Consider the following 12874-nt stretch of genomic DNA (forward strand, 5'->3'; position numbering starts at 1 on the left):
ATAGAACATGACAAGCATGGATACATTGTGTCTTTTATTTTCCTCCTTGCTACATTTACATATTTCTGGATATATATTCCCTGCTCTTAAGAAGATATTAATAATCCCGTATATCTACATCACCCTTCATACTACTAAAGCACTTAAACAAAAAGAAATTTAGAGGAATAAAACATCCTGAGAGTGAACTTTAACACAGGATATTAAACTGTACCCCCAAAAGATCCTTAAAGTTACACAATAGTAGCTATATGTTTAGAGCCAAGACTGTAATAACCAAAATCTTTACCAACCAACTGATACCAATATCACAGGGGGAAAGGTGTGTCTTCAATATGTATCTCTATTAATTTACAGCTTATTTTCCATACATATTTTTGCAATTTCAAATAATTAAGAAATAGGATCCTCACATCATATAAAGATGGTTCACAGAGGAAAAACAGAGTTTAGGTTCCTTTTTCATTTTTAAAGTGACACTGGATGTAATTTTATACCTCAAAGTAACTCTCAAAGTTACTTAAGTATAGTGTTCACACCCAGGGTGGAGTTCTGTGTAATTTCCAAAGCTCAGAAAGGCCTTGCCTGCTCAAAAATATCTCCCCTTAGAGCCTGTCTCAGAATCATACTCGAAGCTTTTAAAAAATACAGAAATTATTCAACAGGTCTGGAGTGGAGCCACTGCATCTGCATTTTTTAAAAACTCCCCAGCTGATTCATTTGCACAGCCAGAGTCAAAAAGCACTCGGTTATATAAAAGATTGCGGGAGGGAGTGGTATTATTAGGTCCTCAATTTAAATGTTCATATGAAACCATCAATCTGTCTTAGGGGACCCAGGTGAAAACTATACCTTCACAGAACACTCATAAAAAGTTTCAAAAAGGAAAGCATAGGTAGGACACCTGGTGACCCAACCCTGGCCCCCAAAAAGGACAGGGGTGAGGATATACAGTAATGGAGGCAAAACTCAAGAAGATGCACCTTACCAGAAATTGCTACTTCATATTTTAAGCACGTGATCCCTTCAACTTCATAAAACAGACCAACAAGAAAAAACTGCTCAGCTGTGTATCTGTGTGGAAAGGGGTAGTCTCATCAAGGAAAAGCATTCAGCTACAGGTAGGAGTTTCACCAAGCAGTGCCCATCAACATGCAATAAGACCAAAATGGACTGGCAATTAAGACCGGATACTCCGAGACAGTACGTTACCTTTTACAATAGAATAGTCATTTGTCAGAACTGTGTTTCTCAAAAGAAGTTTGTCTCACAAGAACAGTGCAAAAACAAGCCAAAAAACTTATGTCTTCTAAGTAGCGTATACTTAATAAGCCATCATTTTCTTAAGCTTCCATTACCTACCAGATCTGGACTTAATGATGTCACTGAACTCATTCTGCCCGTCATCAGGCCTGGCCTCGTGTTCTCCATACTTGGCCATCTTTGCTGAGTTTCAATTTAATCCAAAGATTGTATTAAATCCTCTTCTTAAGACTTCCAGTTTCCTATAATGGTCCAGCTTAACATCAATACCTAAAGAGAAAAGGGAATGTATTGACTTGGAAAAAAACTGTATACATACATATATATTTTTATAATATATATAAATATAGTTATATATACTACCCATTCATTCAGCAAATATTTATTCAGCACACTCTATGTGTAATGCACTGATCTGGGCAATGGGGATATGACTGAAAAAAGAGACGCAGACTCTCCCATTATGACGTTTATAGACACTAAGCTGTGAATTAGGTAATGAATTATTTCATTATAATACTGATATGTTACAAATGAACGAATGAGAAGCACAGAGTAATATCAGCATACAGCAGAGGAATCCGACCTGCCCTGGGCAATTAGGAAAGGTTTTCTTGAAGAAGTGTCATTTGAGCCAAGCCTTCAATGATGAGAAAAATTCAATTAGCAAAAAAAAATGAAGTGGGAAGAGAAAAAAATAAGAGCCTTCCACGTGAAGTGGCAGGAAGAATCATGGAGCATTCAAGAAGCTAAGCCAGTGTCTTTGGAGAGAAAACAGCCAAGAAGAGAGAAATCTGGCGAACTACATGAAGTGGGTAGACGGGACCAGCGACAGGGTGTTGGAGACCAGGTCAAGGCTCTTGATCTTTCTCTAAAGAGGAAGGGGGATCCAATAGATGGTTTTAAGCTGGGAAGTAACATGATCAGATCTGCCTTCTGAAAAGATCATTCTGGTTCGTAGGTGGACAAGAATGATGAGTGCGAAGCCATGAAGAGTATGGCAGAATTTCACAATTGTTCATTCAAGAACCTAGGTCATGGGCACATGGGTGTTGAATAAAAATTTCTTTCAATTTCTCTGCGTATTTGAAATTTTTTCATAATAGAATTTGGGGAAACTAATTCCTAACTTTAACTAAGTGATCAAACTTCATATGACCAATATCGTGTGATACAATGGGAGATATACCACATCATCTATACAGTACCCCCATGGAGCTTATCATGAACAGACAAATCTAGACTGTGGGTAGTCTTCAAAATAAATGACCTGGATTGCTCAAAATTTTCATCATGAAAAACAAAAACACCTGAGGGAGGGGGAACTTTGTGGGTTAAAGAGGACTAAAGAAACATGACAACCAAGTGTAATCCTTGACTGAATCTAGAACTAAAAAAATAAACATCTGGGGGATAATGTGAAAAATAGGAATTGGGGCTAACTATTAGACAATATCATTCTATCAGTGTTAAAGTTCTGTAGAATTGGTTCATGATTTTGTCATTATGCAAGTGAGTATCTTTGTTTACAGGAGACACCTGATGAAATATTTACCAATGAAGTGTGATAATAACTTCAACTTCAGTTCAAACAGGACAGCATATGCCTATCTATCTATCTACGTACAGGTATCTCCCTACCTATATACATACATACGGAGAGAGAGGGAGAGAGAGAAAGAAAGAAAGGAAATGTTGGAAAATGGTTAAGTGGGGAATGTAGAGAAAGCATACGGGTGTTTACTCTTCTTTCTAGTATAATATTACAGGTAGGAAATGATTGTGGTCTAAACAAGGGTACATGGAAAGAAAGGGGTAGATGCATGGGATATTTAAATATCAAATACAGAAGGTCAACAGCATTGGGGAACTAATAGAATATGAGTCGTTTAGAATACTAAGGTGCAAAACGACTGCCGAGTTTTGGTTTGGGCAAATGCGTGCAGGGTGAGTCATTCACTGAGCTCAGGAACACTGGCAGATAAACCACTGGCGGAAGAAATCATGAATGTGGTTTGGACTTGCTGAATGTGAGGTGCCTCTGAGTTATATAAGTGCAGATAACAAAGAAGACAGTTGGACATATAGGTCTGATCTCAAAAATGGTCTGGATTCAATATAAATCTGGATAGTCACACGTTATACCCAATGACACAGATATTATTCTAGAAGGTATATCATATGAATTCTGCTAAGTACAGCTATCACTCAATAAAATAATTTTAAAGATTTTATTTTATTTATTTATTTATTTATTTGAGAGAGAGAGAATGAGAGAACACCCAAGCAGGGAGAGGAGAGAGGGAAGGACAGGGAGGAGGAAAAAGAATCTTGAGCAGACTCAGCGCTGACCTCGGGAGCCCCACATAGGGCTCCAGGCAGGGCTCAACCTCACAACGCTGAGATCATGACCTGAGCAGAAACCAAGAGTCGACACTCAACCGACTGAGTCACCCAGGCGCCCCAGCAATAAAATAATTTTAATCTTTAGTAATTAATTAGAATCATCTTCAGAGCTTAAAGAATTGAGGATTCTACTTGGCAGAACCACCTTTTTTTTTAAGAATGTCAATAATGAGAGCTCTGCATTGCCCTAATCCTTCCTGGAACATATCGCCCCTACAACCCAAACAGAATCAGAATTCAATTTTAAGTCCAGCAACTTCGCTGTATCCTTACAGCCCCTTAAGTGGACCCCAAATGCCAATTAAATAAATTTAACTGGGAATCATTTAATTGGGAATATAGCAGTCAACATGCCCAAATATTAACCTGCAAATAATGGGCATTAATTCATATATTACAACATACAGTAGAACACAGTATACTACTAGCTAGGATTAGACAACACAATCATTTCATTCAAGGACACGCCATATAGCATTATTATTTTATAATATGCTTCATTTGGCATACTTATGTAATACTTAGTTTTTATATTATGTTTAATTATATGTAATATTCCAAGAAATAACATATTATTTTATAATATAAATATATGTAAAAAAATATATTTTTTCCTGACTAGTTGGAAAAAGTGTGTGTTCTAATAATAAAGAGGTCAAAATTACCTTAGAAAAAATGTTTGAAATATTTAACAGTTGGAGGCAGAAGAAAACGAGTGGACTACTAAAGATTTAGGAACAAATTCCTCTCTTGTAGAGAAGACCATGTGGATTAGATCATCAGTCTGCCAAATTTTGAGTATAAAAAACTTTTTCTCATTTTTTATATTTCTCTACTACTGTTAAGACTTTGGGATTATTATGTGATTAAGTTCCTTTTTGGGGGTACATATCTGTAAAAGATTTGCTGAGTTCTTAAGTGCATTTTTTAATATAGTCAAGAACTTAAAGCTTTGTTCAGAAGAATGCATATAAAATTTTATCATGGAAAATCAGCTTTGTCCAACAAAAGTTCTCTTTACAGGAAAGCAACTAACTATTCCCTTTAAAAGGCATTCTGACACTCTCCTTCATGACTGGTCTTAGCTAAGGGTCTTCAGATCAACACTTGACAAAGACCTTCCCCACTCCATAAAAAAGAAAAGTAAACTGTTTACACAGGACTTTACTTCATTTACACGTGAATTTTTTTTTTAATTTTGCCAGTCTAAGATAATTTCTCAAATTTTCTCTTCCAGATCATCAAAATCCTTTATATGCTACAAAGATACAGCAGAAAGACGACCAGAGAACAAGGAAAGAATGGGAAGGAGGGAGAATCACAGAAGGCCACTGGAACAGTGAGAGCCACGGACTGTCGTCACCTGTTGCCAGGAATGGGCAGGCGACCCCAGGTTGAGTAGCACAGGGAAAAAGATACCTCCTTCTAAATCGCTGAATGCTGCAGCTATTTATAACTGCTTGTCAGGAGACAGAATCAAAGTTTCTTCACTGACAGTGTGCCTAGGTGAGGACCTTACACTTCCATAGAGCGTAAGAGAGGCCATCTTCCACACAAAGCTGGGTGAGAAACTGAGAATAAATGAATGGGATATTATTGCCTTAGAAGCTTTAAGCCCTATACAATTTGTCATTTATTGTTACCACTGCTCCAGGTCTCTGTTCCCTCAGAATTCTGTTTTGCAAAGTTTAGCCAGATCTTTCTCACTGAAACTAAGACACTTAACTCTACACTCAGCAACTCTTTCTTCAGAACGTGTCTGGCTGTCATATGGAACAGAAGCCATCAGTATGTGGCAATAAACTTGGGGGTGAAAGGGTGGAGGGGTGGCCTTAAAGGTAAAGCCAATGTTTCAATTTTAAAACAATTGGCAATTAGACAATGTAAGAATACAAATATGTTCAACAATGTGCAATTACGACGGAAATGCGGTATACGTCCTTGGGCAGAAACCATCCATGCATTGAAACTAGAAACCAAACCTAGGAATGCTGAAGATAGTGGAAAGGGAAGCGAAGGAGCCAAGAATTTGCCGCTCAGCTTGAAACACTACAAGAAACCGCCCAGTGCCAAGGACTGCCATTCACTCTCGGAAACGCTCCAAGGGAAGGTTGGTACTAGGGTGATTAATACTGTTTACAGGCGCAATAAATTTTAGGTAAACACCCAAAGGAGAGTTAAAGAGCTGTCTCATCGGTCCCATAAACTCGGGTAGAGGGGGCGGGGAATGACTCCGCGTAAACCCTGGCCCTGGCCGCCGGGTACTCGCGAAGCTGAAGCACCCACGAGCTTCGCATTCCTCCAGCCCTCGCCTGGTTCGCAGCGCTCCCCGCAGGTCGCGGCCCCCACGCCCACCAGCAACAGCAGGGAGGGGGCCAACCGCACTTCCTGAGTCCCGTGCGAGTTACAAATAAGTGGAAGCGGCTGCTGCCTTGTGTCCCAGAGGCCGCGAGACCCGGCCCAAGCCCGGACCCGGGGAATCGAAGCTTCCGCAAAGTCGGTGCGTTCCAGCTGCAGCAACCGGTGCACTGATCCTCCCAAACACCGCACCGGGAAGTGACCCGTGAGGCCCTGGTGACCCAGGTGAGCTGGAGGCTGGGAAAGAGGAGACGCGCCCCGGGACAGCCCAGAAAGAGGAGCCGATCGCCCCAAGTGAGATATGGGGCTCTCCAGTTCAATGTAAAACGACGTGCGGATCCTCAGGCTCTTGGAGGTCGGGCACGTTTTCTCCTTCCCTTGAAACAACCCTGGAACAGTCCCTTTCGTAATCCGGGACTTGGGAGAAAAAAAATTCTCCTGTAACAGCGTGCCTTCTAAAAGTTGCACAGCCTAAAATTCGTGCCTTGTTGGTTTTCTAAGTGGCCTTGGGCAACCAGAGCCTCGGACCCGGGGCCAAAGGGAGGCACGAATGACCTTACCTGGTGCAGCAAGAGATGCCAAGAGTCCGAGAAAGTCGAAGAGGCTACCGTGGGCACTAAGCACCGACTGGCTGCCCCTGTCCCCTCCCCGGAGCCCCACCCTCAAGAGCAGCAACGGCGTGGAGGGTGAACACGTTTCCTGCCAGACGGCTGCGAGCCGCTCCCCTGCCGCTCCACCACACCGCCACCCTCTTCCCACCCAGTCCTGGCGGACACCTCGGAGCCCCGCCTTCCCGGGGCCGGGGTGTGTGTCACAGGCCATCCGAGGAAGCCACGTCCCCTCTTGGAGATCACAGCGCGAGGCACGCGACCCTCTCACACATAGGGGGAGGCGGGCTGGGGGAGCCCCGCGGCGGCACTGCACGGGTCGGAGGAGTTGGGGTCATTCGCTCCTAGACGGATTGCGAGAACCTCCGCGTCCGAGCTCTCGCCACGTTTCTGGCACCCTCTCTCCCGCCGAGGGGAGCAGAACTCAGGTTCGGAGGAAAGTGCACGCTAAAGTTGGTGACATCTTATACTCAGACTTGAGAAGAGACTGGGTCACAGGGTAGGAGCCGCAGAAAGTCCCTCCTCCCCGCAGCCCACGCCCCACTGCCCCGGGGCCGCGGTCACATCCCACGGCCCGAGGCGGAGACATGGCACGGGCTTACCTGCTCCCGGGACCCGCGGGCCCGCGTCGCCCGCCAGCCGCCGCCGCCGCCGCCGCGTCCCGAGCGGGCCGAGGGCTCCTCCGGGCGTGTTTGGGTCGTAGTGATCGTGGGGGAGTGTGCGAGCGTGAGTTCTGTGGGGCGACGAGTTTTTAAAAGGAAATGTGAAGAACCAGACAAATCCGAAAGAAAAAAAAAATTTTTTTGACACCCTACTGAAACAACGCCCCCGACTTGTGCAATCTTCCTGCCCCAGTAGTTCCGCCAAAAACAAAAACAAAACAGTCCAAGTGCAAACCTGGAGCGGGAGCGCGGGCAACCAAGTTTGCCAAACACTACAGAGTTTTCCCTCTGCAGAAGTGACCCAGAAGAAAGGAGGCACCGCTCGCCGTGGTGCCCCAATGGGCTTCGGGAACCAGAGGCTCCTCCTCGGCCCTCGGCGGGAGAAAGCCCGCGGCCGGCTGCGGCTGCCCGCTCCCCTCCTCCGAGGAAAGGCGACTCCACAACTTTGTGCGCGAGCGGCTCGCTTCAGCAGCTCCTCCTCCGCCGCCGCACCCCCCCTCCGCCGCCGCCGGCCTGCCCCTTTGTTGGAGAGCTGCGCAGGAGGCTGAGAGGGAGGGGGCGCGGGAGCGAGCGGGGGCGCCCTGCCGCCCCCCCGGGGAAACGGACTCGCGTCCGGGCACCCCGGGGCTCGCTCTTCCCAGGAGGAGGCGGCCGAGCGGGACCGCTCCCCGGGCCGGCACCGCCCTCGGCGCTCCCGCGCCCGCTCGGCTCACGGCCCCCGGCCCCGCCGCCGCAGGCCCAGCAACTTTGTTCCGGAGAGCAGCACCCTCTCGGCTCTGGTTCGGCCCGGGCCCGGCCCAGGCGGCCACCGCGGGCTGGGCTCGGGGAACGTGGCGCCCCGGGTCACCTGACCGCGCGCCCCGTCAATCAGCACCCGCCCCGCGCGCCCTCCCCGCCCGCAGCCGCTAGCCCGGCGCTCGGTTGGCCTGGGGCTGCGCGTCCCGCGCGGCTCCCGGTGCGTGCGACGCGCCGGGAGCGAGAATGGACGCCTCGCCCAAACACCATCCCCTTTATTCAGATTACCCGAAAATGTGAGTCACGCCCCCACCCCAGGCAACCCCGGCAGTTCGGGCGATTTTGTTCTCTTCTAGAGGTAAATCTCCATTTGCCTCCTCCACTCACCCCACCTCCGTTTGCTGACGTTGCTGATTTGTAGGTCCTAGTTCCAAGGGTGTATTTATTTTAGCTTTCTCAGTGTCGCTTTTAGTGTTAAAAACTTGACATTTCGTTTTATATTCGGTCGTGCCTACAAACAGAGCCTATGCTGGTCTTATTTTTCTATTTTTCCAATATACACACACACAAACATGGAGAATAACATATTTCATTCCTCGTGTGTTCCTATGATTATGATTCGGGGGTGGGAGGCCAGCAACCTAAGTTCCTAGTTCGTGGAAAAGAGAAAGGATGATTGATAAGCGAGCAGCTCTGGCTTATTGCTGGCTTAATATTTGAAAGTTAATTTACGATTTAGCAAAGATAAAACACTAGGGGATTTAAATGCTTTTTTTTTCCCCCCCAGAAAGAATTCACTAGTTTTTTATTTAGTTAGAAAGTGAACGTTTCCCCAGTCCCTAAGTGCTGTTAGAGGGGTCGGAGGTCTTGAAAGATAGTTCTTTATAAAGTCTCTACCTTAGCTTCCTCCCTTTGGGGGATTTTTTTCCGTATAAATCCACAATACATCCGGATGATTAACTTGAAATGCACATAATTTATTCATTCACTTTCATTGGTTCATTCATTTAGCAAATGCCAATTTATGAACTGCCAGTTCCATCGGCCCTGTGAATGATCCAAAGGAAAAATGGATAGAGATCTTGATTTAAAGAATGTCAAATCTAGCATGTGAGATAAATCCTGTAAACAAGTAAGGACAGGCAAGATCAGTGATAATTGTCAAAAAAAAAAAAAAAGGACAGATCAAGTGCTATTTGAGTCTCTGTATCCAGGGAGACTGAGGTTTAACTGATAATCCTACAGACCCTTAAAGCTGTTCATCATACGCTGTATCCTCTTGGTTGAGCTGAAGGAAACTCAGATTCCTCCTTTAATATAAAACCACATTGCAGCATTTAAGGATTTCCTTGCTTCAAAGGATGTAAGTGAAAAGCACTTTGTACATTGCAAAGTGCTGGACAAATGTTATTTTATTTAACTCAAAGTTTTTGAAAAAACACAGTTTTGGGGGGACCTAGAATTTCTGAGTTTTTAAAACTCTGAGGGGATGTTTAGTTAAGCTTCCCCAAAGGCCATAAGGAAAGACTGGTAAGAATACAGTCGCCATCTGTACAGGGAGTGACTCCACCCACACCCCCAGCTTCAGTGGCTGATGGTGCATTACCTGAAGCCTATGCCCTGTTTCTAGCCCTTCTCCCCACATGCAGAGACCGATATTCTCTGTAGGCCCTGGGCAGAGCCCAAACAAAGAACTTCCTGTTGAGGAGGTCCCAAGCTGCTCCTACTCCCTGTTTCCTTTGCAGTGAAGAAAACACATTTAGTGGAAGATTTTAACCACAGAAGGCTTTGTTACCATACAGCAGACAGTGGGATTTTCTTTCCCAGCCTGAGAATCAAGTTGTGGGGAAAGTGGAAACAGACTATCAGACAGTGGGTAGCAGTTAGTGCACCTGCAACCAACATTCCAACTGGGGTCCATGCACCAGGGACATTGGCTTGTAATGACAGTACTCAGTGGGTTTTGTCTCCCCACCTCAAAGAGCAAGGTAGAGCGTTTAGAGAAAGTGGTAGGAAGGTGGCCCAGGGTCTAACATTAACTCAGATTCTGAATTGCCCCACAGTCACCACGGAACAGTTAAAAATTCAAGAAAACTGAACTGATGTCACTGGGACAAAGCCCTTGACATAGGAGAAAATATGATGAGGAGTGTATATAGAGATTCAGATATAGAAAGATATGCATGTGTATGTATATACAATAGACATGATTTTACATAGATATCGTTCATATGTAGGGAACTGCAACCTTTTTTTTTTTTTAAGATTTTATTTATTTATTTGACAGAGAGAGACAGCCAGCGAGAGAGGGAACACAAACAGGGGGAGTGGGAGAGGAAGAAGCAGGCTCACAGCGGAGGAGCCTGATGTGGGGCTCGATCCCATAACGCCGGGACCACGCCCTGAGCCTAAGGCAGACGCTTAAGGACTGCACCACCCAGGCACCCCAGGAACTGCATCCTAACATAAGAACCCAAAAGAAAACTTTCTTAACTTAACTTTGTATATAATGAATATAATATATATAGCAAGAGTATATAAATGTAGTTTCTCTTTAAACAATAGAAACATAGGGAACTACATAATGTATTAAAAACAAGGCACTCCTTCAGCTTCACCCTGGGCGTTGACTATGAATAAAGCCCCATATGGAAGCATTTAAGGAAGGGACAAAGTTTAAGGAATTCATCTTTTCTTATCTTTCCCAGGTCAAGAAAGTGTCTTATACATAATAGATACCAGAATATTTGCTAAATATTGTTGTTGAATTCTTCCGTCAAATATCTAGTATTTATTGTACAAGTTGAAAATAGACATAAATAAAATTCTTTGTAATACAATTAAGGGAACTAATAATACTAACGCACGAAACTTTTAGAGAATAATTAGAATGAAGGCAGAGTTTCTCACAATTGAGTAAACTTAAGAATCACCAGGAGAATATTTTACATTCAGATTGCCTACCAACTCCCAGAAATTCTGATTTGTTAGGTCTGGTGAGGCCCAGGATGCTGCAGTTTTAACAATTCTTGAAGTTAGATCAGGATGGTTGGGGAATCTCACTCAGAGCCATTGTTCCCTAAGGAGCGGCCTCAAATAGGCCACTTTGGATGATTGGAGGAGTCGAGAAATTGCCCTACAAGAAAAACGTTGCCCACAGGACCGATCGTAACTTCAAAATGCCCACAATGAGCCTTATCTCTTTGAACTCAAGTGTTTTGTTCAGTCGTGGATCACCCTTGAGGTTGCCAAGGGTCATTAACACCTCAGGAGCATTCTGGGCAATTCAGCCTGCCCTATGGTACAGAGCCTGGCCGGTCCTGACCAAATGCTCTGCAGGAGAAGTCTGTGCGCAGGAGGGCAGGGAGGAGAGGACTGTTGAAGGTAGGGCCGTTGAAATGCAGGGTCCAAAGAAGCTATGGACAAAAGAAAAAGACTAAGCAGTTGAGGAGAAAAGAGCAACTGGCAGAACAAAAGGAGAGAAGAAAGGGGTCCCCATTAGAGAAGGAAGAGGCGAGCAGAGTGGAGGGTACCGCCAGACCCACCCCTTCACAGCGTGCTGCCCCTGAGAACCAAAAGCCTTCTGAGTAAAAGGAGTGTCCTATGTGGGCGTTGTCAGACTTGTTACTTCAAGCTGGTTTCATTTACTTTGTATAATTTTGTGATGTTGGTACTGGAAGGGATTTTACAGTTTCTCCTTCAACCCTCTAACTGTGCGGCGAAAGAAACAAATGACAAAGACACAAAACAGGCTAGGGAGTGCATTTAGGTAAAATAAGAATCTACTGGGGGAAAATGTCCAAATCACTAAGAAATAAAGAGAGCATCCCTAGGTTACGTAAGTTCATTGTTAACCTGCAGCAGGAACGGGAGGAGGAGAACAGCGCACAGAGTTGTGAAAGCGAATGAGGCTGGATTTAAGTTGCCTGAGTGCTAATTATTAAATTGACAGTTATTAGGCATATGAGCTTGTGGAACTTGCTTAACCTTTAGCTTCCTGTCTAAGAAATAGAAAGAATACCTCCCTCAAATGTTTTGAGAATCAAATGATTTACTTGATAGGGAGCATTTATCACAGTATCTGGTTTTTGTTTGTTTGCTGTTTTGTTTTGCTCTGTTTTTTACTGTTATGTCATTTCCTCCTTTTTTAAACTCAAGATGATTTGCTGCCGTTTTGTGATCATCTTCATTTATTTTTATTGAAAAAATTTAGACAATTATAAGTTATTATGGATACACCAGTACGGTCAAGATGTAACATGACCCAGAAGAAGGACGTGTAGCCCAATAGGAGAAGGACAGAGATGGGGTATCAAGAAGTGACACCTGAGTCAAGCCTTAACAGATGAATAGGAATCCTAAAGGACATCTGTCGTCTTGCCTCTGCCCAGCATCTTTCCCTTCTTTGTGAAGGAACATTACACCTTCCTTTGGGTTATTGTTCCTTCCCTGCTCCAATCAAATTTTGTGGGGCTGTCAATCACCTCTCCACCTAGCATCAGGGTAGGCTCATGACTCAAGTACAGCCAACTGTAGGCCTCAACCCCAGGCATAGTGATTGATTCAAGAGGGACAAAAGGAGATCTATCCTAATCCACATATGTCCTTCCAGAGGAATTTCCAGAATAACACTGGAAGGGAAAATTCTTTTTTCTCTTTGGGATTAATACACTGGAGTAACATAAAATTGAGACTATCCCACAATCCCTTCATGCCCTTTTCCTGCCCCTGCTACTAGCAGGAGTTCTGTACCTGCAAAGGGGGAAAATGAAACCATCGAACAAGGAGCTGAAAAAATAGAGACAGTCTTGAGGATGTGAGGGTCCCTGGTTTTCAGGCACA

General features: G+C 44.5%; 1 protein-coding gene and 1 long non-coding RNA gene across 9 annotated transcripts in view; one reads left to right on the forward strand and one right to left on the reverse strand.

The window, feature by feature from the left end:
• UTRN (utrophin) overlaps positions 1–12874 on the reverse strand; it is a 539750-nt gene that overhangs the window by 479674 nt on the left and 47202 nt on the right. For 3 of the 8 annotated variants that reach the window (XM_057310989.1, XM_048225922.2, XM_044386395.3), the window contains exons 1-2: positions 7238–8125; positions 1363–1533 (exon numbers count right to left, since the gene is read on the reverse strand). In XM_057310989.1, the coding sequence (XP_057166972.1) occupies positions 1363–1431 (69 nt within the window). In that variant the 5' untranslated portion in view covers positions 1432–1533; positions 7238–8125. Of the gene's footprint in view, positions 1–1362; positions 1534–6587; positions 7142–7237; positions 8126–12874 lie in introns of those variants that run through there. The other 5 variants (XM_057310986.1, XM_048225919.2, XM_048225918.2 and 2 more) reach the window with 3 other exon arrangements.
• Positions 8213–12874, forward strand: part of LOC130543528 (uncharacterized) — a 30758-nt gene continuing 26096 nt past the window's right edge. The window contains exon 1 of the long non-coding RNA XR_008958925.1: positions 8213–8328. This is a non-coding gene — a long non-coding RNA (uncharacterized LOC130543528). The remainder of the gene's footprint in view (positions 8329–12874) is intronic.

The sequence above is a fragment of the Ursus arctos genome, unplaced genomic scaffold (assembly GCF_023065955.2).
Source record: "Ursus arctos isolate Adak ecotype North America unplaced genomic scaffold, UrsArc2.0 scaffold_13, whole genome shotgun sequence".
Classification (NCBI taxonomy): domain Eukaryota; kingdom Metazoa; phylum Chordata; class Mammalia; order Carnivora; family Ursidae; genus Ursus; species Ursus arctos.